This window comes from Ovis aries, chromosome 1 (genome assembly GCF_016772045.2).
Source record: "Ovis aries strain OAR_USU_Benz2616 breed Rambouillet chromosome 1, ARS-UI_Ramb_v3.0, whole genome shotgun sequence".
NCBI lineage: Eukaryota > Metazoa > Chordata > Mammalia > Artiodactyla > Bovidae > Ovis > Ovis aries.
In genome coordinates this window covers 101566017-101592805 of record NC_056054.1, presented here as the reverse complement: position 1 = coordinate 101592805, position 26789 = coordinate 101566017, and the positions used below count along the sequence as shown (strand labels likewise).

Below are 26789 nucleotides of genomic sequence, written 5' to 3'. Positions count from 1 at the left end.
TATTAGTTAATACCAAGCAAGTAGTTAATTTTTTAGCTTTGATAATAGTTTTGTAATTATATTAAAAAATGTCTGTATTTTTCACAGATGCATACAGAAATGCACACAGGTCCAATAACATGGAATTTGTCTTAAAATATTTAAACAAAGGAAAAGGAAAACTGTATCTATAACACAAATGTGGCAAAATCTTGAGGATTATTAAATATGAGTGATGAGAACATGGAACTTCATGGTACTATTCTATTTTAATGTACATTATAAAGTTTTTACAATTAAAAAGAGGGGGTACTAATCACAACCTATACAACCTAAGATATTTATTGCCTTTCTTTTAAGAAAGACAAAGTACTTTCAAGTTAATAATAATTAACATCAACAGTAGCAGCTAATATTTAATGCATTTATTACATGCCAGATACTCCAAGCACTTCCTATGTGTTAACTCATTTAATCTATCTCTCTCAGTTTTAAACCAACCAATGTAAGTCTACTTGTTCACGTTGAATTTACCTGATATACTTGGTCTGTAGTACTGTTCTTTTTAACCCTGACTGTAACTGTTGTTCCATCTGGTAATGCTACTCTCAGCTCTACATCGGACACACCATTGTAATTCTGGGGAAAAGACAGAAAAAGAATTAGTTAAAAAAAAATTAACATGTACGATATCATATAAGAAACGAATTGCCAGTCTAGGTTCAATGCAGCATACAGGATGCTTGGGGCTGGTGCACTGGGATGACCCAGAGAGATGGTATGGGGAGGGAGGCGGGAGGGGGGTTCAGGATTGGGAACACGTGTACACCTGTGGCGGATTCATGTTGATGTATGGCAAAACCAATACAGTATTGTAAAGTAAAATAAAGTAAATAAATAAATAAAATTATTTGAAGAATTAAAAAAAAAAATTATGTCCCAGTATATCTTCACTCTCCTTGCAACATGCTAAACAACTCCTAAACTTGTGACAGAAAGAAAATTAGTTTCAGTGAAAAGGGGAAAAAAGACACCTTATAAATCAATACATTTACATTTTATATGTCAGTCATTAAGCTGACTTTTGGCTGTAGCAAAAGTTAAACTTTAAGAGAAACAGGAAGGAAAGAAACACATTAAACTCAGTGTGTTCACATCCAAAACAGAAAACTTGTGTGAAGCACTCTAGGTCAAACACAGATGAGATTTTGGCTTACTTTCAAACATTCAGAACTCACAAATGAGAAAAGAAAACAACTGAAAGCAGAAGTTTCAACAACTATTCTCTGGTTTTAAATGGTCCGGCATGGGCTTCCCTGGTAGCTGCTCAGTGGTGAAGAATCCACCTGCCAATGCAGAAGACACAGGTTTGATCCTGGGCTGGGAAGATCCCCTGGAGGAGGAAATGGCAGCCCACTCCAGTATTCTTGCTTGGGAAATCCCATGGATAGTGGAGCCTGGGGGGCTACAGTCCATGGGGTCACAAAGAGTTGGACACAACTTAGCAACTGAACAACAATATCAGACTGGCTCAAGTGGAATTCTAAGTTCCTTTCCAGACTCTGAAATAATCACCACATCTCTGAAAGGAAAAACTGATGAAACTCAGGAATCTGCATTAGTCTGGTACATGTATAATTTTCTTCAAACAAAGAGTAAACAATTCTTATCCTTCTTAATTCAAAAGAAGTCCTTTTCTCTTACTGCTTTTGATCAATTTACACATTCCTCTAACAAACTGTGACCTTGTAATTTTTACTACAGAGAAACAACTATTTAGGAACAAATCCACTTTTAAAAAAGTAAAATTGCCTAAAATCATCCTAAGCATTACTTTGTTATAAGCCCTTGTCTGCAAGAACTTTTAACCCAGTTGGGAAAATAAAATATATACATATAAAATAATCAGTGAATAACATACTAGTACAATAGCATTGCACAGTCATTTGTCTCTTCAGTTAGTATTTATTAAGCACCTACAATATGTTTAACATTGTGCTAAGGCACTGGGAATATAGAGATGATCAAGATTTAGCTCTTGTTCTGAAGATCGAATGTACAGCATGGTGATCACAGTTAACAATACTATTTTGTTAAGGGGCAATACTGAAATTTGCTAAGGGGCAGATCAGAAGTGAAGAAAGGAAGGAAGGGAAGATGGAAGGATGGAAGGAAGAAAACAACAAGAAAGAAGGGAGGAAATAGTAATGAGGTGATAAACATGTTAACTTGACTATGGTGATCATTTCACAATTTACACAGATATCAAAACATCAAATCACACACCTAAATATATACAATTCCTATCTGACAATTATATGTCAAAAAGCTGAAAAGAAAATAATTAAGATTTAGCTCTTACCTACATGTAGCTCATACTCTGGTAAAGTAAAATTGTAAAGTGATAACCTGACTATATGTATAAAAAATTAGAGAATGAGATAGCAACAAAGTGATAATTAAGTGGTACTGACTGCAGAAGTTCTTGGTGGAATAGAAAATTAATGACTTGAGCATCAGGGAAGGGGTCAAAGAGAAGGTGGACCTAGCACTAGGACCTGAAGGATAAGCAGAACACGTTAAAAAAGGAAGTTGAAAAATTAGTCATTTGGAGAATTTATGGCAATTCAACCCAGAATCAATAATTTCAATTTTCCCCACAAGCAGCCAAGAGGGAAATAATCACTGTAGTGGGTATTCACCTACCTCATCTGATTCTGACAGAAATTCCTGCATGATGTCACTTTCACCAATGACTCGTATTGAGCACACTATAGAAAACAAAGAGAGAATCTGGCATGAGGCCCTAAAATTAAGAATATATAGTCAAGAACATATCAAGATTTAAATATAAATCATCAGTAGCAGGCAATGCTGAAGTAGTATGCCATCCATGACACATAGTATTTTAAGGCACAACAAACATTTATACATGAAGTAGAACTGAGGAATAATAGGATGTACAAAGACACAGCTTGCTAAAAACATTAAACATACACAAAGGAAGTCACTCATAAAAGAGAAATAAAAGTTCAGTAAATCCAACTTTGCTGGCTTATGTTAATAAGCCAGAGAATAGAGCAAAAGCACAGACAATTAGGAATGTATCAAACGCACAATCAAAATACAAAGAAAATATCTATTTGGCATAGGAGAAGGTCAGTAAGAGAATCATTAACATTTAAAGCCACTTTGGGAAAAAAGGGGTAATCAAGTATTAAGCTGAGTACCTCTTCTCATCTCACTAAGTTTAACTTCAAAACAACTACAACTGAAAAAAAGAGAGAGAGAGGAAGGGAAAAGGAAAGAAAGGAAAACAGGCAGGTAGGTAGGTAATCATCTAAGAGAGTCAATTTCCTAACATTCTCATGGGGAAAATAAATTACACTGCTGATTTTACTTCATTTTATTAAAAAGAAAACCTGTACTCTTTTTCATTTCCCAAGGGCTGTGTTTAGAGGCCATTCCACGTTAGAGAAGTTAAAAATAGATAAAGTTTAACTACCTTCTATGGAGGAAATGGTTTTTCTTCAGGGAAAGCTCTCCACCAAAGTTTTTAAAAATTCAACTAGGTCAATTAGTTCTTCTACAAGGACACAGAATTACTAAATACCACATAAGACCATTATTCTATTAAATGAGTATTTTAAAGAAAAAATTTGCATGCCTAGCAAATTATATAACTCTATATCAAAGCAAGGTCTCTTCTCTGAGCCACAAACTGAACCATCATATTTAGGAGATCTTTGTCATTTCTCCCTGCCCTTCTAGACAAATGAATGTTTCAGTTTCCACATCCAAAGATTCCTAATGTCTTGTTTGCAAGTTTTGAGATACTAATAACAAGTTAGTTTTACTATTTCTACCTATAACCTGCTAAGAACAAAGGGACTTTAGCTCACTTACAACTCAGCAAACCTGTGCAAAAGGAATAAGGAATTTTCAAGTAGGCTATGTCAGTAAACTAAGAATCACTTTCATTAAAATGTCTTAAATACCTAGCTTCCAAATAAATTTAGCGTGTTGAGTGCGTATGTTGTTTGCTGGCAAATAATATAACCCTATAAATAAAGGTCCTTAATGCATAACAAAATAATTATGCATTTTTCTATTGTTGTTAAGTGTTCAGTGAGTCAATAACATAGGCTATTAACTGCTGTACTGAACAGTTCAGTGTTGGGCTTTAACACTCAGATCAATCAACATCTATAGCCAGAAATGTGACTTTCACTATTGAGTTTCTAGAAACTTAGCTATGCAGCTTAGGAGCCACAACATACTATCTCAACCCGATGTTTACTCAAGATAATAGAGTTTTAATAGGCTGGCTTACCTTTTTCTAGATATTCTTCCAGCCCCCGACGTCGGGCATCTAATTGCTGTTCTGATAAAGAGAATGGCCACTTCCCTGGAAGTCGGGGAAATGTAAAGTTGGCAAACTCTCTCTTCAGGTTCTGGTGTAAGATGGCAAACTCCCGGTACCGCTTAGAACACAGCTGCCTCCCTGCCATGTAAACATTGTAGACCTGGTGAGGGGGAAGAACAAAAAAAAAGCCTACTTACTACATATTAAATCACAGAATCACCTAGAGTCAGGCTCAGATTGACACTGGTTAGGTCAGAGAAGGCAATGTCACCCCACTCCAGTACTCTCGCCTGCAAAATCCCATGGACGAAGGAGACTGGTAGACTGCAGTCCATGGGGTCACGAAGAGTCGGACACAACTGAGTGACTTCACTTTCACTTTTCACTTTCATGCACTGGAGAAGGAAATGGCAACCCACTCCAGTGTTCTTGCCTGGAGAATCCCAGGGACAGGGGAGCCTGGTAGGCTGCCATCTATGGGGTTGCAGAGTTGGACATGACTGATGTGACTTAGCAGCAGCAGCAGGTATATTTCTCTATACACTTAACAGAGAATTTATGTTCAAGGTCACCATAAAACAAGATTTACTTTTAATAAACGTGCCAGAAATTGTATGTAAAAGAGACAGATGCTGCCTTCAAGGGGCCCAATGATCTTATTTTTGCTATTACAATTAAACTCCAGCACACTGTTTTAAATATCTTTGGAGCCAATTATCCATTTTTATTTTCAGAAAATTAAAAATCATTCAAAGCCAATGTGAATGAACAAGCAAGCAAATTTGGAGAGAGATGTAAAAAGCTAGAATTGATCATAAGGCAAAGTGACTGACATTTGTGTGTGAACCACATTTCCAAAGAAAAGGTCTAAAAAATGATGTAAGCAATACTGGTATTTTTGCTACCAAAAAGATCATTTTTGCCACCAAAAAGATCATTTTTGCCAAAGCTCCTTTTTAAAATCAGATGTCCCTGGTTTTGTTCTTCTCCTTTCCAACATTAAAACAGAGTTAACAAAAAGCTGAAGAATAAAGTACTCTAAGGACCTCCTCATAATAATAAACAGTTAATAATCCTCATAAAAAAGTAGACAGATTAGGGCCTGGCACACGGTAGGCACTCAGTAAATATTTGATAGAGAAACGAATGTATATATGTGCAATTCTTAGATATGTGTCCTCATAAAGGAAAGTGGTGGGATACATGATCCAAAAACATCAAGTAAGTAACTTTGTAGTCTCAGAACATATCAAATTACACAGAGATGGGAAAATTAGCCTCAAATCACACTTACTGGATTAGCAAAAATCACTCACAAATTTAAATGTGCACAAAACAGGTCATCTACTCAGGTAATCAAGACTTAGTCACTGAACACAGAACAGACTGGTGGTTGCCAAGAGAGAAGGGGTTGGGGGAGGGATGGGAGTAGCAGGCTGGGGTTACCAGACGTAAGCTTTTATATACAGAATGGATGAACACCAAGGTCCTACTGTACAGCATAGAGAACTATGTTCAATATCCTATGATAAACCATAATGGAAAAGAATATAAAAAAGAAAGTGTGTATATATATGTATGAATGTATACAAAAAAGTATATATATTCTTTTAAAAGAATATATATATAACTGAATCACTTTGTTGTACAGATACAGTTAACACAATTACTCTAAATCAACTATACTTCAATTTAATAAATAAACAAAGACTTTGTCACTGAGAATGTAAACACCAAAGCATTTCCTTCAGTCTCAAGAAGAATCTTTTCCATGCTTCTATGATTTAAGAAGTATAAATTAAATGTAACAATAATTAGTCATTCAAAACTCCTCTCTCACAGCTCTCCTCCTATGATCCTCCCCTAAGCAAAGCCTCTAACTACTATCAGTGTCCAGGGAATGAATACGATCCTGACCAATGAGTTTTCTTCTTATAATTATCATGCAAATTTGTAACTGATTGTAATGAATCACATGTAATACCAAGTATTTCCATCACTGCCTTCTAAAGACTATGACTACATTTCCCCAATGATGATCACTTGAGTGATCTCAAGTCTAACAAAACATTTCTCAGGGTAGAAAGAACCTTAAAATTTAAGAAGCCTTTGTGACAATTTCAACCCTAAAATTTCAGTTTCTCATAAGGTGAGAACAGTAACATCAAATAGCCTCTCACCACCCACCTCTTCCCACTTAAACGTAAAGTCAGTCAAAGGGAACAGAACTATAAATAGGATGCCTGACAGTTCAGTAATACATTCATGCAGGTAGGAATGGTTTCCACAAGAGCTAAACCATTTTTAAATTAGCGGTGCTTAGCAAATGAAAAGCATACAAAAAGATATTACAACAGTTATGCTTTGTTTTTCCTTTGTCCTTAAAATTAACCTATGATCCATTAGTATTCATTTCGCTGATCTGGACACACTCATTTGCAAAGAAAATGACGGATTCCCTGGTGAATCAACTTGTGAAGGTCCATGGTCCATGAGAAATGACCACAGTCTCATTACAAATGAGAATGGTCAGTCAAAAAATATATTTGCCAGACATGAAGGAGATTATCATAAAATAGGGACTAAAGATATAGGCAGGCAGGTAGTACTTCTAGGATCTTTCCATCTTAATGTAAACCCCAGACTGGCTGGCTCATATATGGAATTAGTTTGTCTAGCTTGCGAGAACATGTTGAATTTAACGATCACTGATCACTGTCTTCTCCAGCTGACCATATCCTACAAAACTTCAAAAGTTGGAATGTTCAGATTGCAAAGCCAGCTTCCAAGGGTACCAAGTTATTGCCCTCTTGAGATACTCTTTGCTGAGTTCGACCCCAATGAGGGAAAAGGAATGAATTATGAGTGGGGAAAGTGTAAAACTTATCTGATCAGTGATCTGATTTCGTCTCTCTGGATTCTGCAAATAAAAGTTTCAAAATTCAGCTTTGAAATAATTTCTAAATTTCTCTATATGTAAACGTTGAAAATCCATGCCATACCATTTTACTTTATCCTCATGACTTAATTCTGTGGAATGAATGCCAGGAGGTGGTAACTGATAAATTCTCACAAAAGCACAAACTACGTTTACATGTAATCTTTACATTTTTATTTTTTATGTTAATTTTTTTGGCTGCCCTGGGTCTTTGTTGTTGTGTGCAGCCTTTCTCTAGTTGTGATGCGTGGGTTTCTCACTGCAGCAGCTTCTCTTGTTGCACAGCACAGGCTCTAGAGCACACGGGTTTCAGCAGTTGTGACATGCGGGCTCAGCAGTTGTGGTGCATGGGTTTAGCTGCCTCAGGGTACATGGAATCTTCCCAGACTAGGGATCGAACCTGTGTCCTCTGCATTGGCAGGCAGATTCTTAACCACTGGACCGTCAAGGAAGTCCTCATTTTAATTTTCAAAGGGTATTTCAGTTTTATAAAAAGTCTATCATGCAGAATAAGACTTTTGGCACTTATTTTCTCACACAGTCTCATCCACAATGCTATATATCTTTGTGGTTTATTCCACTGTACATAGCACTTTGTTTTGCATTTTTAAAAAAGTCTGTTCTGTTGACATACATTTAGGTTGTTTCTGGGTTTTAATATTTCTTGGTTTTAGCTATTATGAACAACGCTACTGTGAACATTTGTGCATGTGCCGCCTGTAGTACATACATTAATATAAGAGATTCTCCTGGATACACTCTATGTGAGGAACTTCAGAATTATAAGGTATGTGAATATTCAACCTAAGGAGACAATGCCAACTTATAAGCTAAAGCAGTTACATAAATTTATACTCCTTACACTCCTTTTCAGTAATAATATAAAAAGATCCTCTTAATTTTTGCAAATGGAATGGGTATGAAAAGATTTCTTGCTCTGGTCCTAATTTACAGTTCCAAGATTATTAATGATGTTGATCATCGTCTCTCCATATGTATTTATTGGCCAGCTGCCCAGGGATCAAGGCTCACCCACCAGTGGGCCAACATCAACTGTGGAAAACTCCAGACCCCTCAGCCAGCTGAGTCAGGAACTGGCCGCACTTACCAGCAGTCTGATATCTGACCCAGAACCCTCCCAGGACATGGCCCCACCCACCAGTGGCTAACAGCTTCTGCATTAGGCAAGGCTTGGCAACCAACCCAGTCAGAAGCCAGCCATGCCTGCCAATGTGCCTCACAGTAGTCAGCCTGCCACAACAGAAGGGCTCATGCAGCCCATATAGATGGCACCCCTAAAGCATAAAGGTATGGAGATCAGAAGCAAGTATGCTGCTGGCCCATAGGCATTTCCTACTTAAGGCCACTTTTCCATGATAAGGAAACATTCCAACCTACCAAATACATAGGAATAAAAACACAGAATTAGGCAAAATTAGGCTACAGAGGAATATGTTCCAAACAAAGGAACAAGACAAAACCCCAGAAGAAGAACTAAGTGAAATGGAGATAAGCAACTTATACAACAAAGATTTCAAGGTAATGATCATAAAAATGTTCAAAGAACTTTGGAGAAGACTAGATGAACACAGTGAGAAGTTAGACTTTTTCTAACAGAGTTAGAAAATATAAAGTAGACCCAAACAGATGAAAAATACAGTAACTAAAATAAAAAATACACTAAAAGGATTCAATAAGAGATTAGATGATACAGAGGAACGAATCAGAAAACTGGAAGACAGAGTAAAGAAAATAACCCAAACTGAACAGAAAAAAGGAAAAATAATTTTCTAAAAATGAGACCTTTAGGACAACATCAAGCATATAACATTCATTTAACAGGGGTCCCAGAAGGAGAAAAGAAATAAAAGGTGCTGAGAGCATATTTGAAGATGTAGTAACTAAAAAATTTCCTAACTTAGGAAAGAAACCAGACATCCAGATCTGGGAAGCACAGTGAGTCCCAAACAGACCAATCCAAAGAGGACCACACCAAGACACGCTGTCATTAAAACAGCAAAAATTAAAGATAAAGAGAGAATATTAAAAGCAATGAAGGAAAAGCAACTAGTTATGCACAAGGGAACTAACTCCCATCAGGCTATCAGTCGACTTTTCAGCAGAAACCGCAGACCAGTAGGGAGTGACACAATATACTACAGTAATGAAAGGAAAACACCCACAGCCCAGAACACTCTACCTGGAAAGGTATTCTTCAGATTTGAGGGAGAAAATCAAAAAAGGTTTACAGACAAGCGAAAGCTAAAAGAGTTTAGCCCTATGAAACCAACTTTACAAGAAACGCTAAAGGGACTTCTCTATGCAAAAAAGGCCACAACTACAAATAAGAAATTAGCAAAGGGAAAATCTCATTGTTAAAGACAAACATACAGTAAAGGTACTTAGTCGATCAGCCAATTATAAAGCTAGTAGGGAGGTTAAAAGACAAAAGTATCAAAATCATCAATATCACAATAAGCAGTTAAGAGATACACACATCAAAAAAGGATATAAAATATGATGTTAAAAACAATAAACATGGTGAAGAGTAAAAACACAGGATTGTTAAAATGCACTCAAAATTAAGGGGTCAGAAACTTAAAACAATCATATAGAGTGACAGACTGCTATATATAAACTTCATGGTAATCACAAACCAAATGTCTACACAAGATATACACACAAAGACGACAAAGGAATCCAAACATAATGCTAAAGACACCGTAAAAGGCAAAAGACAAAGAAAAGAACAAAAAAGGGTCATAGAAACAACCCCAAAACAATTAAAAGGGCACTAAGTACAAATCTATCCAATTGCTTTAAATATAAATCGACTAGGTACTCCAATCAAAAGACACAGAGCTGCTGAATGGATATACAAACAAGAACCATATATATGTTGCCTAAGAGAAATTCACTTCAGATCTAAAGACACACAGGCAGAAAAGGAGGGAATGGAAAAAGGTATGCCGTATGAATGAGATGTAAAGAAAGCCAGGGTAACAATAGTTATATCAAACCAAATACACTTTAAAACAAGGTCTGTAATAAGAGATAAAGAAGAAAATTACATAACAATCAATGGATCAATCCAGTAAGATATAAAAACTGTAAATATGTATGTACCCAACATGCTGTTGCTGCTGTGTTAGTCGCTCAGTCATGTCCGACTCTTTGACACCTCATGGACTATAGCCCGCCAGGCTCCTCTGTCCATGGAATTCTCCAAGAGAGAATACTGGAGTGGGTTGCCATTCCCTTCTCCAGGGGATCTTCCCAACCCAGGGATCAAACCCAGGTCTCCTGCATTGCAGGCAGATGCTTTACCATCTGAGCCACCAGGGAAGCCCGTGCACCCAACACAGGAGCACCTAAATACATAAAGCAAGTATTAATAAATATAAAGGGGACAAGTTGGCAGTAACACAATGATAGTATAGGACTTTAACACCACACCTACATCAATGGAGAGATAATCCAAACAGAAAATCAATAATGAGGGACAGTCCCAGCATTCCAGTGGTTAAGACTCTGTACTGCCAATGCAGGGGTTGTGGGTTCAATCCCTGGGGGGGAAACTCCACATGCCAAGTGCTATGGCCAAAAAAAAAGAAGAAAATCAATAATTAACACTAGCCTTAAATGACACATCAGACCAGATGGATGGCACACCAGCCTTCCCTGTCCTTCACCATCTACTGGAGTTTGCTCAAACTCATATCCATTACGTTGGTGATGCCATCCAACCATCTCATCCTCTGTTACCCCCTTCTCCTCCTGCCTTCAGTCTTTCCTAGCATCAGGGTCTTTTCCAATGAGTCAGCTTTTCCCATCAGGTGGCCAAAGGACTGGAGCTTCAGCTTCAGCATCAGTCCTTCCAATGAATATTCAGGACTGATTTCCTTTAGGATTGACTAGTTTGATCTTCTTGCAGTCCAGGGGACTCTCAAGAGTCCTTTCCAGCACCACAGTTTTAAAGCATCAGTTCTTCAGCACTCAGCTTATTTTATTGTTCAGTTCTCACATCCATACATGACTACTGGAAAAACCATAGCTTTAACTATATGGACCTTTGTAGGCAAAATAATGTGTCTGCTTTTTAATATCCTGTCTAGGTTTATCATTCCCTTTCTTCCAAGGAACAAGTGTCCTTTAATTTCATGACTGCAGTCACCATTCACAGAGATTCTGGAGCTCAAGAAAATAAAGTCTGTCACTGTTTCCCCATCTATCTGCCATGGAGTGATGGGACTAGATGCCGTGACCTTCATATTTTGAAAGCTGAGTTTTAAGACAACTTTGCACTCTCAACAAGAGGCTCTTTAGTTCTTCTTTGCTTTCGGCCATAAAGGTGGTGTCATCTGCATACCTGATATTTCTTCCCACAATCTTGATTCCAACTTGTGCTTCATCCAGCCTGGCATTTCACATGATGTACTCTGATTATAGGTTGAATAAGCAGTGTGACAATATACAGCCTTATCGTATTCCATTCCCAATTTTGAACCAGTCCGTTGTTTCATGTCCAGTTTTAACTGTTGCCTCTTGACCTGCATACAGGTTTCTCAGAAGGCAGGTCAGGTGGTCTGGTATTCCCATCTCTTTAAGAATTTTCCAGTTTGTTGTGATCTACACAGTCAAAGGCTTTAGCATAGTTAATGAAGCAGAAATAGTTGCTTTTTCTGGAATTCTCTAGCTTTTCCTATGATTCAATAGATGTTGGCAATTTGATCTCTGGTTCCTCTGCCTTTTCCAAATCCAGCTTGTACATCTGGAAGTTCTTGGTTCACATACTGTTGAAGCCTAACTTGAAGGATTCTGAGCAGTACTTTGCTAGCAGGTATAACATCCCACCCCAAAGAAGCAAATTATTCATTCTTTTCAAGTGTACACAGAAGTCTTCAGAACAGATCACATACTAGACTACAAAACAAGTCTCATGAAATTTAAGACTGAAATCATATCAAACATCTTTTCTGACCACAGTGCTATGAGACTAGAAATTAATTACAAGAAAAAAACTGCAAAAACCACAAACACATGGAGGCTAAACAATATGCTACTCAACAAACAATGGGTGAAGAAATCAAAGAGGAAATTTAAAAATACATGGAGACAAATGAAAACACAATGATCCAAAAACCTATGCAAACAACAAAAGCAGTTCTAAGAGATGTTTATAACAATATAAGTCTACTTTAGGAAACAAGAAAAATCTCCAATAAACAAGTAAACCTACACCTAAAGTTACTAGAAAAACACACAAACAAAACCTAGTTAGTAGAAGGAAAGAGACCATAAACATCAGAGCAGAAATAAATGAAACAGAGACTAAATAACAACAGAATAGAAAAGACTGGTGAAACTGAGAGCTGTTCCTTTGGCATGACATTTCTAATGTACTGAAAGAAAAAAATCCTCATCCCTGAATTTTACGCCTTTCAAACATAAGGGTGAAATAAAGACTTCTTCAGATCAACAAAAGCTAAGAGACATCACTGCCAGCAGGTCTACGCTACAAGAATATTAATGGAATTTCTTCAGGCAGAAGGAATATGATACCAGATGGAAACTGAAACTACAATTACACAAAGGAATGAAAAACACAAGAAATGGAAATATGTGCTTAAATATAAAGAAACTCTTCTCATTTTCAATCTCTTTAATTACTTAAAGCAAAGACAACAACAAAATCTCATAAAATTTATCATACATATAGAAGACAAATGTGTAACAACAGCACAAAGGATAAAAGGTAGAAATGAAATATACCATTAGTAAATTCTTACACTGAGAAGCAATAATGTATTAAAGATACTATTTATAAAGATGCATACTGTAAACCTAAAACAGCCACTAACAAAATTAGACAAATTATATAGAGAGAACATGGTATCATTAAAAATATTCTATTAATTGAAAAGAGCAAAAAAGGAGGACTAAAGAGCAGATGAGATACAGGTAACAAAAAATAAGATGGCAGATTTAATTTTAACTATATCAATAATTACACTAAGGAAGCAGACTACACACTGTAAATAAAAGACCAAGATTGCCAGACTACATAAAAAAGCAAGACACAATTATATGCTATCTCCAGTAAACTAATTTCAAATATAATTATACCAATAGGTTAAAAAGGATGGAAAAGATATCCAATGAAAACAATAATCAAAAGAAGGCTGAAGTGACTATTAGTGGCTATATGTTAACATTAGAGAAAGACTTCAGAACAAAGAACATTACAAGAGAGAATGTTTAAGGGATCAATTCATCAAAACGACATAATGGCTTCATTACACACTAAAAATGGGTACAACTGAAGATTATGCTTCAGGTAAACTCACTATAGACCAACCCTCACACTGAACAACCACAAACTCTGGAAAAAAATACAAAACCCAGTTACTTGAGGATTCTGAATAGTACTCTAAAATTGTTGACTGGAGTCAAAACATGAAGCAACTGACAAAGAGTTGGGGAGTTTCCCACTTTGGGGAGTTTTGCTTTCATAGTGGACATCAGCCACAAAGTAGCATAACTTAAGCAACTAAAACTCCAACAGACCTCTTTCTGGCTGGAGGAAAGAGAGACAGGTTCTGGGCAATCACAGATGCCACCAAAATGAGTGGAGATTTACAAAGGAGAGAGAATCAGAGAAAGAGATGCCTTAACTCTGTGAACAAACATCACATACTCCTCAGGCTGATTCCTCCCTAAATGATATACACACAAGACAGACTCAAAAGCAGCACAGCAAAAGCTTAAAGAACTGTAATGAGACTTGTACAACTCACAGAAGCTGACAGCTTACTCAGTTAACTGCCAGGTAAAATAAAGACATCAACATTCCTCAGAGGAATATCACAGAATCCAGAGCCTACACAATTGTAACATTCATAATACCCAGGACACAGTCCAAAATTACTCACTATACAAAGAACTCAGAAGTTATGAGCCATTCTCAAGGAAAACAAAAACACTAAACAGAGGACAAACTCAAAATGACATAAATATTAAAATGTTCAGACATATACTCAATGAATACAAAAATAAAAACACACATATATGTTCAACTGATTTTCAACAATAATGTCAAGACATTTCAATGGGGAAAGAATGGCCTTTTCAACACAACTGTTGAAACAAGATGTCCACATGGGGATGGAGGGGGAAATAACCTTGACCCCTAGATCATACATATAAAACAGTCAACTCAAAATGGATCACAGACCTAAACATAAGAATAAAACTGGGATTTCTCTGGCAGTCCAGTGGTTAAAACTCCACACTTCTAAGTGGGTTTGATCCCTGGTCAGGGAACTAAGATCCTGCGTGTCAAGCATGGCGCAGACAGGAAAAAAACAACAAACAAGAAAACCAGGATCCACCCACTTTGGAAAACAATTTGGCATTTCCTCAAAAAGTTCATCATAAAAGTTATCATATAATCCAGCAATTTTACTCCTGAGTATTTCTTTCCAAGAGAAATGAAAACAGGTATCCACACAAAAAGTTGTATACACATGCTCAATCCAGCATTATACATAAGAAGCAAAGTGTTAGAAAAAACCCAAATGTCCATCAACTGAACAACAGATAAGTTAAATGTGGTACATTCATAAAGTGGAATGCCATTTGGTTGATACATGCTACAACATGGATAAACCTTGAAAACACACATGGCTTCATTTATATGAAACATCCAGAATGGGCAAATCTACAGAGATAGAAAGCAGATGTCTAGCACTAGCCGGGATAGGAGGTTTGAAGAGTGACAGCGAAAGGGTACCAAATTTCTTTCTGAGAGGATGAAAATGTTCTAAAATTGTGGTGATAGCTGCACAACACTAAGCATACCAAGAACCACTGAACTGTATACTTTAAATGGGTGGATTTATGATATGTGACTCAAACCTCAAAATAAAGTAATTGCAAAAACAGAAAGGTAAAACTATAAAACTTTCTTAAGAAAACATAAAAGATTTGCATCCTTGGGGCAGGCAGATTTCTTAGAACACAAAAAAGGAATATCCGTAACAGAAAGAAATTGACAAACTAGACTTCATCAGACTTTATAGCTTTTTTTTTTTTTCAAAGGCAGGTAAAAATAAAATAAAAAGGCAAGCCACAGACTGAGAGAAATATTTTACAAGGCTTCTATCTGATAGAAGACATATACAAAATATATAAAGAACTCTTACACAAAATAACAAGACAAACAGCCCAATTTTTTAAATGGGCATGAGTGGAACAGCTACGTCAACAATGAACATATAAGAAAAGCCAGTAAGCACATGAAAATACACTCACCATGAGTCATTAGGCAAATGCAAATAAAAATCAGACTAAGCTACCATTGTACTCAGAATGACCAGAATTTAAAAACTGAAAATGTGAAGTGTTCAAGAGGTTATGGAGCAACTGGAACACTCCACTACAGATGAGGAAAAAAAAATAGTACAGCCTCTTTGAAAAACAGTTTATAAGGTTACTTACACTTAGCATTTGACCCTGCAATTCCATTTCTAGCTATGTATATGTAGCTATATATATATAGCTTTCATTTCAAGGGAAATGAAAACATAAATCTACATAAAACCTGTACATTAATGTTATTTCACGGCAGCTTCAGTAATAATAGCCCAAACTGGAAACAACACAAATGGGCAACAACAAGTGGATGGATAAATAAATTGTAACAAATTCATCCAATGGAATACTATCAGTAATTAAATGCAATAATCTATTGGTCTATGCAACCTACATGCATCAGTCGTAGAAGAACTACACTAAGCGAACAAACCTAGACATGAAAGACTATATACTGTATGGTTTCATTTATTTTCAGTTCGGTTCAGTTTAGTCGCTCAGTCGTGTCCGACTCTTTGCGACCCATGAACCGCAGGACGCCAGGCCTTCCTGGCCTTCACCAACTCCCAGAGTCCACCCAAACCTACATCCACTGTGTCGGTGATGCCATCCAACCATCTCATCCTCTGTTGTCCCCTTCTCCTCCTGCCCTCAATCTTTCCCAGCATCAGGTTTTTGCAATTGAGTCAGCTCTTTGCATCAGGTGGCCAAAGTACTAGAGTTTCAGCTTCAACATTAGTCCCTCCAATGAACACCCAGGATTAATCTCCTTTTAATGTTTGGATCTCCTTGCAGTCCAAGGGACTCTCAAGAGTCTACTCCAACACCACAGTTCAAAAGCATCAATTCTGCACTCAGCTTTATTTATAGTCCAACTCTCACATCCATACACGACTACTGGAAAAACCACAGCCTTGAATAGACAGAACTTTGTTGGCAAAGTAATGTCTCTGCTTTTGAATATGCTCTCTAGTCAGTCATAACTTTCCTTCCAAGGAATAAGCGTCTTTTAATTTCATGGCTGCAATCTGCAGTGATTTTGGAGCCCAGAAAAATATAGTCAGCCACTATTTCCACAGTTTCCCCATCTATTTGCCATGAAGTGATGGACCCAGATGCCATGATCTCAGTTTTCTGAATGCTGAGCTTTAAGGCAACTCTTTCACTCTCTTCTTTCACTTTCATCAAAAGGCTCTTTAGTTCTTCACTTTCTGCCATAAGGGTGGTGTCATCTGCATATCTGAGGTTATTGATATTTCTCCCGGCAATCTTGATTCCAGCTTGTGCTTCCTCCAGCCCAGTGTTTCTCATGATGTACTCTGCATATCACGGTAATCCAAGTCTATGCCCTGACCAGTAACGCTGAAGAAGCTGAAGTTGAATGGTTCTATGAAGACCTACAAGACCTGCTAGAACTAACACCCAAAAAAGATGTCTTTTTCATTATAGGGAACTGGAATGCAAAAGTAGGAAGTCAAGATATACCTGGAGTAATAGGCAAATCTGGGCTTGGGGTACAGAATGAAGCAGGGCAAAGGCTAACAGAGTTCTGCCAAGAGAACGCACTGATCATAGCCAACACCCTCTTCCAATAACACAGGATAAGACTCTACACATGGACATCACCAGATGGTCAACACTGAAATCAGACTGATTATACCCTTTGCAGCCAAAGATGGAGAAGCTCTATACAGTCAACCAAAACAAGACCAGGAGCTGACTGTGGCTCAGATCATGAACTCCTTACTGCCAAATTCAGACTTAAATTGAAGAAAGTGGGGAAAACCACTAGGCCATTCAGGTATGACCTAAATCAAATTCCTTATGACTATACAGTGGAAGTGAGAAAAAGATTTAACAGACTAGATCTGATAGACAAAGAGCCTGATGAACTATGGACAGAGGTTCATGACATTGTACAGGAGACAGGGAGTAAGACCATCCCCAAGAAAAAGAAAAGCAAAACAGCAAAATGGCTGTCTGAGGAGGCCTTACAAATAGCTGTGAAAAGAAGAGAAGTGAACAGCAAAGGAGAAAAGGAAAGATATAAGCATCTGAATGCAGAGTTCCAAGGAATAGCAAGGAGAGATAAGAAAGCCTTTCTCGGGGATCAATGCAAAGAAATAGAGGAAACAATAGAATGGGAAAGACTAGCGATCTCTTCAAGAAAATAAGGGATACCAAGGGAACATTTCATGCAAAGATGGGCTCAATAAAGGACAGAAATGGTATGGACCTAACAGAAGCAGAAGATATTAAGAAGAGGTGGCAAGAATACACAGAAGAACAGTACAAAAGAGATCTTCACAACCCAGATAATCTGGAAGGTGTGATCACTCACACTCACCTAGAGCCAGACATCCTGGAATGTGAAGTCAGGTGGGCCTTAGGAAGCATCACTAAGAACAAAGCTAGTGGAGGCGATGGAATTCTAGTTGAGCTATTTCAAATCCTGAAAGATGATGCTGTGAAAGTGCTGCACTCAATAAGCCAGCAAATTTGGAAAACTCAGCAGTGGCCACAGGACTGGAAAAGGTCAGTTTTCATCTCAATCCCAAAGAAAGGCAATGCCAAAGAACGCTCAAACTACCACACAATTGCACTCATCTCACGCGTAGTAAAGCAATGCTCAAAATTCTCCAAGCCAGGCTTCAACAATACGTGAACCGTGAACTTCCAGATGTTCAAGCTGGTTTTAGAAAAGGCAGAGGAACCAGAGATCAAATTGCCAACATCCGCTGGATCATCGAAAAAGCAAGCAAGAGAGTTCCAGAAAAACATCTATTTCTGCCTTATTGACTATGTCAAAGCCTTTGACTGTGTGGATCACAATAAACTGTGGAAAATTCTGAAAGAGATGGGAATGCCAGACCACCTGACCTGCCTCTTGAGAAACCTGTATACAGGTCAGGAAGCAACAGTTAGAAGTGGACATGGAACAACAGACTGGTTCCAAATAGGAAAAGGAGTACGTCAAGGCTGTGTATTGTCACTCTGCTTATTCATTTAGTTTACATTCAAGAAAAGACAAAATACAGTGACAGAAAGGTGATCAGTGGTTGATAAAAGCAGTGGGAGGGAGTGAAGATGACTGCAAAGGGGTGTGAGGCAACTTTCTGGGACAATGAAAATGTTCTATATTGACTGTGGTGATTATAAAACTATGTACATTAATTAAAACTCACGAAACTGGACATTTAACAGTGATGAATGTTAATGCAAATATATTATACTTAATGAAGTTTATTTTTTATAAAGAACAATTAGTAGTTTCATTCCTTTTCTAAGTCTACAGAGGTTCTCAAAGTCTTAGGCAATTCCCCAAAGGTGCCAGCATCCACTGTGATCCATTTTTAGAACCTGACCTTGATTTCTACTTCTTAAGTGCCTTACAATTGAAAGTGCCTCTACAAAGGATCCCAAGAGACTACTACGAGCAACTATGTGCCCAAAAAATGGACAACCTAGAAGAAATGGACAAATTCTTAGACTAGTATAATCTCCCAAAACTGAACAGGGAAGAAATAGAAAATATGAACAGACCAATTACTAGTAATGAAATTAAATTAGGAATTTAAAAACTCCCAACAAACAAAAGTCCAAGACCAGATGGCTTAGACAGTGAATTCTACCAAACATTTAGAGAGGAGTTAACAGCTATCCTTCTGAAACCATTCTAAAAAATTGCAGGGGAAGGAACACATCTGAACTCACTCTATGAGGCCATCATCACCCTGATACCAAAACCAAAAGAAGATATCACACACACACAAAATTACAGGCAGATATAAAAATCCTCAACAAAATACTAGCAAACCGACTCCAACAATACATGGAAAGGATCAAAAGCCATGACCAAGTGGGATTCATTCCAGGGATGCAAGGATTTTTCAATACTCACAAATCAATCAATGTGATACACCACATTAACAAACTGAATAATAAAAACCACAGAAAAAGCTTCTGATAAAATTCAACACCCGTTTATGATAAAAACTCTTCAGAAAGTGGGCACAGACAGAACATACTTCTACATAATAAAAGCCATGTATCACAAATCCACAGCTAACATCATACTCAACAGTGAAAGGCTGAAAGAAAGCATTTCCCATGAGATCAGGAATAAGACAAGGATACCTACTCTTGTCACTTTTATTCAACAGTTTTAGAAGCCCTAGCCAAAAGCAAATCAGAGACAAAAAGAAATAAAAGGAATCCAAACTGGAGAAGAAGTATTCAGTTCACTCACTCAGTCATTTCTGACTCTTAGCGACCCCACAGACTGCAGCACGCCAGACTTCCCTGTCCATCACCAACTCCTGGAGCTTTTTCAAACTCATGTCCATCGAGTCAGTGATGCCATCTAACCATCTCATCCTCTGTCGCCCCCTTCTCCTCCTGCCTTCAATCTTTCCCAGCATCAGGGTCTTTTCCAATGAATCAGTTCCTCACATCAGGTGGCCAAAGGATTGGAGTTTCAGCTTCAGCATCAGTCCTTCCAATGAATATACAGGACTAACTTCCTTTATGATTGACTGGTTTGATTTCCTTGCAGTCCAAGGGAATCTCAAGAGTCTACTCCAACACCACAGTTCAAAAGTATCAATTCTTCAGCACTCAGCTTTCTTTATAGTCCAACTCTCACACCCATACACGACTACTGGAAAAACCATAGCTTTGACTAGACAGACCTTTGTTGGTAAAGTAATATCTCTGCTTTTTAATAGGCTGTCTAGGTTGGTCATAGCTTTTCTTCCAAGGAGCAAGCATCTTTTAATTTCATGGCTGCAATCACCATCTGCAGTGATTTTGGAGCCCCCAAAATTAAAGTCTGTCACTGTTTCCATTGTTTCCCCATCTATTTGCCATAAAGTGATGGGACTGGATGCCATGATCTTAGTTTTCTGAATGGTGAGTTTTAAGCCAACTTTTTCACTCTCCTCTTTCATTTTTATCAAGAGGCTCTTTAGTTCTTCTTTGTTTTCTGCCATAAGGGTGGTGTCATCTGCGTATCTGAGGTTATTGATATTTCTCCCGGCAATCTTAATTCCAGCTTGTGCTTCATCCAGCCCAGCATTTCGCAAGATGTACTCTGCATGTAAGTTAAATAAGCAGGGTGACAATATACAGCTTTGATATACTCCTTTCCCGATTTGGAACCAGTCTATTGTTCTATGTCCAGTTCTAACTGTTGCTTCTTGACCTGCATACAGATTTCTCAGGCGGCAGGTAAGGAGGTCTGCTATCCCCATCTCTTGAAGAATTTTCTACAGTTTGTTGTGATCCACACAGTGAAAGGCTTTGGTGTAGTCAATAAAGCAGAAATAGATGTTTTTCTGGAACTCTGTTGTTTTTTTGATGATCCAATGGATGTTGACAATTTGATCTCTGGTTCCTCTGCCTTCTCTAAATCCAGCTTGAACACCTGGAAGTCCATGGTTCACGTACTGTTGAAGCCTGGCTTGGAGAATTTTGAGCCTTACTTTGCTAGCATATTAGGAAGTATTAGGTTGGTGCAAACATAACTGAGGTTTCGAACTGTGAATTTTAAAGCATTATAACTAGGCTCAAACATATCTTTATTAATCAAAACAAAAACCATTACAATCAACACATTTTTGCCAATGAGAAATGTTTGTTTATTCCTGTAATGTAAAAATCCATTCCTCCCAGTTCAACAAACTCTCGAAAAGCATTTTCTGCATCCTGCTGGTTGTGGAAGCATTTTCTGCAAAACAGTTGTTGAGATGCTTGAAGGAGCAGCAGTCGGTTGTCGAGAGGTCAGGTGAACACGGTGGATGAGGCAAAACTTCCTAGCCCAACTCGCTCAACTTCTGAAGTGTTGGTTGTGCAATGGGCAGTCAGGCACTGTCATGGAGGAGAACTGGGCCCTTTCTTTTGACCAACACCAGCTGTTGGCACTGCAGTTGTCGGTGCATCTCATTGATCTGTTGAGCAGACTTTACAGATGTAATGGTTTCACTGGGATTCAGAAAGTTGCAGTGGATCAGATGGGCAGCAGACCACCAAACAGTGACCATGACCCTTTTTTGGTGCAAGTCTGGCTTTGGGAAGCACTTTGGAGCCTCTTCGCAATCCAACTACAGAGCTGGTTGTCACCTACAGTCATAGAAAATCCATTTTTCATCTCAAGTCACAATTCGATTGAGAAATGGTTCACTGTTGTTGCGTAGAGAAGCCGATACTTAAAAATGAGTGTTTTGATTTTCAGTCAACCCATGAGGTACCCATTTATTGAACTTCTTCACCTTTTCAATTTGCTTCAAATGCTGGCTAACTATGTTGAGTTCTTCAGCAACTTCTCATGTAGCTGTAAGAGGATCAGCTCTGCTGTTACTTTCAGCTGGTCACTGTCGACTTCCAGTGGCCAGCCAATACGCTCCTCATCTTCAAGGCTCTCATCCCCTGTGAAAACTTGTTGAAGCAACACTGCACTGAAAGTTTATTAGCAGTTTCTGGGCCAAATGTGTTGTAGATGTTACAAGTTGTCTCTGCTGCTTTATGACCCATTTTGAACTCAAATAAGAAAACCGCTTGAATTTGCTTTTTGTCTAACATCATTTCTATAGTCTGAAATAAATATAAAATACACAGCTAATAATAAGTCATCAGAAAAAAAACACACAGCAAGAAATGCACATTAACATGATGGACAACATGACCACATTTCTTTAAGAATGTATTCCAATCTCAAGCAGTAAAGTTCAACAATGCATGACTGCAATTACTGTTTCATCAACTTAATAGAACTGTCACAGTTTGCAGATGACATGAAGCTATACACAGAAAATCCTAAAGATGCTACCAAACAACTACTAGAGCTCATCAATGAATTAGGTAAAGTTTCTGGATACAAAATTAACACACAGAAATCTGTTGCATTTCTATACACTAACAATGAAATAATAAATGCTGGAGAGGGTGTAGAGAAAAAGAAACCTTCCTACCCCATTGGTGGGAATGTAAATTGGTACAGCCACTATGGAAAACAGTATGGAGGTTTCTTAAAAAATGAAAAATAGAGTTATTATAGGACTCAGCAATCTCACACCTGGGCATATATCTGGAGAAAACTCTAATTTGAAGAGATACATGCATATCAATGTTCACAGCAGCACTATTCACAACGGCCAAGACACAGAAGCAACCTAAATATCCACTGACGAATGGATAAAAAAGACATAGAACATTTATAGAATGGAATATTATTCAGCCATGAAAAGAGTGAAATAATGCTATTAGGGCTTCCCAGGCAGCACTAGTGGTAAAAACCCTGCCTGTCAATGCAGGAGACAGAAGAGAAGGAGGTTCAATCCTGGGGTCAGGAAGATCGCCTGGAGGAGGGCATGGCAACCCACTCCAGTGTCCTTGCCTGGGAAATCCCATGGACAGAGGAGCCTGGCAGGCTACAGTCCATAGAATCACAAAGAGTCAGACACGACTGAACCAATTTAGCACGCAACACGCATGGATGGACCGACAGATTATCATACTAAACGAAGTAAGTCAGACAGAAAAAGACAAATATATGATACCACTTATATGTGGAAATTGGAAAAAATGATACAAATGAATTTATTTACAAACAGAAACAGGCTCACAGACACAGAAAACTTAATGGTTACCAAAGGGGATAGTGCGATGGCACAGGGTGGGGGTGGGACAGAGATAAACCAGGAGTTTTGGATTAACATATATACACTAATGTATATACAATAAACAAGGACCTACTATATAGCACAGGGAACCAGATTCAGTTATCTTTTAATAACCTATAATGGAAAAGAATCTGACAAAGAACAGATAGAGGGTTGGTCAAAAAGTTCATTTGAGTTTTTCCATAAAATGTCACAGAAAAACCAGAATGAACTTTTGGCCAACCTGATATATATGTATATGTATCACTGAATCACACCTGAAATTAACACAACATTGTAAATTAACTATACTTCAATTTTAAAAATGGTTAAAGACAAAAGGTATAGCACCTCTATAAAACAAAACTCTAAATTTTGTGTGTATGGCTCTGAGAATACATACACCAGACTGACATAAAATCTACATAAAATTCTAGTAGCTCATTCCTATACAAAGGACAAATCTGTTTCAGAGACTGCAACTTTAAAGAGCTTTAAATACATGTAGTCTGTTAAAGATTGTAAAATTTAAAAAATAAAAAACTAAAAAAAAAAAAAAATAAATAAATACATGTAGTCTGTTTGCCAATACCTAACAGAACATAGTGTATTTTTCACAAAGATTAGTGAATTTCTCATTGTACCATTACTCCCAGACTAATCAAAGGTAAATAAAGAATACTGCAACCAAGGGAAAAATTAAGCAGATTGGGCGATCACTGCAATTAGGTTTTGAAGAACAAACAAAGGCATTTAAGGGGCTGGCACATATCATCCAAATTCAAGATGGGCTTTCCTGCGTATCTCCAACAGCAGAAATTGGAAATGTATAAAGTAGCCCATGTGCATTGCATTCAGAATATAATGAGGACCTTGGCGAAAACCTGAATTAACCATTCACACAGATATCTCCAAAGAAAATGAAAAAGAACAAGACATGAAAGGGGTATAGGGCACTCGGAGGTTCTAACATGGACAAAGTGTATTATCCAAATGCTTTAGAAGATACCCCATTTTAAAATTAATCTTGCTCTATAGCTCTACAGAGTGAGACAGGAGGAGATATGACCAATGAGGGAACAAGCAAAACAAACGTACACATGATCACAATAGGCCCGAACGGAAACTTAAAACCGTCTAGAAATACTTAAGCAGAAATAGGACTCCTCTTCATTACCGCAGTTGACCCCTGCAATAAATCAGGGTCAGTGTCTTTTACTTATGTGTAAACCCACATTCCTGGTAGGCAAACTGACCTAGGTTGCAGTCATTTATCCCAGTGCGCTAATATATATCATAAATTATAAGATTGGGAGAAACAAAAGCTAAGTGTTTGAGGATCGAGTTGGGCTGACACTCACCACAAATTTCTCACCATTCTGCTCCACATGTTTGTATGTGGGGACCGATATGGGCACTGCTTGCTTTTCTGTGTAATCATAAAATGACTGTCCCAACGAGTCGTCACTGGGATCTAGGTTATCTGCCTCATGAGGAGGCACCGATAACACTGTCAAGATCAATTCCTTCTCGCCTGCTCGGATCAGGTCCACCACCTGCTTGTGTGTCGCCCCCTCAACATTCACGCCGTTCCTAAGGGGAAAAAGGGAGAAAGACAATCCCATAAACCAGAAGGGTCCAAACACCTTATAGCTCCACCCTCCTGCCCCCACTCCAGTGTCACGAAGTGTGAACCAGAAAAGAAAAAGGATCAGTTTGGTTCCACAAAAGCTGTTTATGTTTTTACAAATCATAATGTGAAAAAGCGTGTGTGAACTTAAGGCAGGGGAAAAAAATGGTAACAGGTGAGAAGACCTACTCTTCCTCTATACTAGAACTCCACACACAGCCTTAGGAAAACACAAGGGAAGGAAGGTGAGGCTGAAGAGGAAACAAAGCTTTTAAAGCTGAAGAGTCTAATTTCCTCATCCTAACTAAGCATGTATACAACACAATAAAGTGACTTTTAACAATCCTGCCATTTGAACTGTTCTGTGTCTTTTTTAAACCTCCTGGAACTGGTAATTTCATTAAAAGAAAAATTTTACAAAACGCGCTTCCTTAATTTGTAAAGATTCAAAAAGTGTGACTGACTTAAGATAGTTATCTGGCATTGGTATCTGATTTCTCCCCATATATTCAAGTCAGTCAACTTCATTTTCCCTTATATCAAGTTTCATTACCTTGGGAATTAAATGATCATATCTTCATATACACTAGTTTCTTCTATCACTCAGTTTTAAGAAAAGTAAGGAGATAACATCTCTAAAATTTTATTATCTAACCCAACATCCTTTGTTCTCTCCCAATCACTTCAATTAGTCTCTTTTAGGAGTCTATCTACTTTTCCTGTTCTGTGCTGTCTCACTTAAAGCCTTGTGTAATCAGTTCAAACTAAAAAATGTACAGTTAAGGTTACATAGTAAATCAACCTACGCATTCTCCTTCCTGTTCCACTGTGTATATAAAGGCTAAAACTAGGAAAAGTACAAGGTTTGGAATAACAATAATTTTGTCAAGAAAGATGCTGAGTCTCACAAAACTCACTCAGCAAACTGAGCTACCTTCCCAGAATGCTGACCCAGCCTGCTATCTCAGCAAAAACCACTAGGCAGCTAGCTGACCTGGAGGTTCCCTCCATGGCTATCCCAAGAGGGTGAGGAAATACACACCTGGCCTTTAGTCAATTTGACAAAAGCTTATTTACCCTTTAAACTTTTTCAGTCCTCTTCCAAACCATTAGGGTTTTTCCTTCTTGAAAATGATGCTATCCATTTATATAAACAGAACAGGCAGGAGATCATCCAGCCAAGCCTCCTTCCTTATTTCAGGTCTAACAATCTAGCCAGTAAATTCAGCACTCTTGACATTTCACAACCTAAAACCTAACTTACACACATACACAAATACACATTAAGTATAGCAATTTTACAACTGGCTAGCTATAGGAGAAAATCAGCCCTCTCCACTGATGGAAATTTCCGCTTTTAAAGTTCAGACCAGTGACCAGAAGCACCGGTCAGTTCTTTGACCATAAAGCAGGATGATAAAATAGAAAACGGGCTTTGGAGCAAGATCTACAAGGGCTTAAATCCTGGCCCTGCCAGAATTGATATTAATCAAGTCATTTAATCTTTCTTACCATTGTTTTCCACATCTATAAAATGGAGACAGTAAGTCCCTAACAGATCACTGTGAAGATTAATGTAACATAACATTACATGTAATGTAACATGTAACTTGCTAAGATCAGTGCCTGAACACTCACATTAGAAGGTGTATTAAGGAAAGAAGTACTATGTAGCTATGTGTTATGAAGAGATTTTGGTTAAAGAAGAAATGGACAACTAAAGTTGGGGACTGGTAAAGGATTTCATCTAACTCTTTGATCTAATTAGCAGTTCTGGGAAAATGTTTTGATGGTAGAAAAAACAAAATTGAAAAAGTAAAAGTTAAAAAATCAACATAGAAAATT

The 26789-nt window shown here is 37.8% G+C and overlaps 1 protein-coding gene across 3 annotated transcripts in view; it reads right to left on the bottom strand.

Annotated features, from left to right (window-relative positions):
* The window catches only part of SNX27 (sorting nexin 27), an 84016-nt gene that overhangs the window by 32407 nt on the left and 24820 nt on the right, over positions 1-26789 (bottom strand). For all 3 annotated transcript variants that reach the window (XM_060414236.1, XM_015092244.3, XM_027974942.2), the window contains exons 2-5: positions 24676-24907; positions 4313-4505; positions 2686-2750; positions 514-618 (exon numbers count right to left, since the gene is read on the bottom strand). In XM_060414236.1, the coding sequence (XP_060270219.1) occupies positions 514-618; positions 2686-2750; positions 4313-4505; positions 24676-24907 (595 nt within the window). The remainder of the gene's footprint in view (positions 1-513; positions 619-2685; positions 2751-4312; positions 4506-24675; positions 24908-26789) is intronic.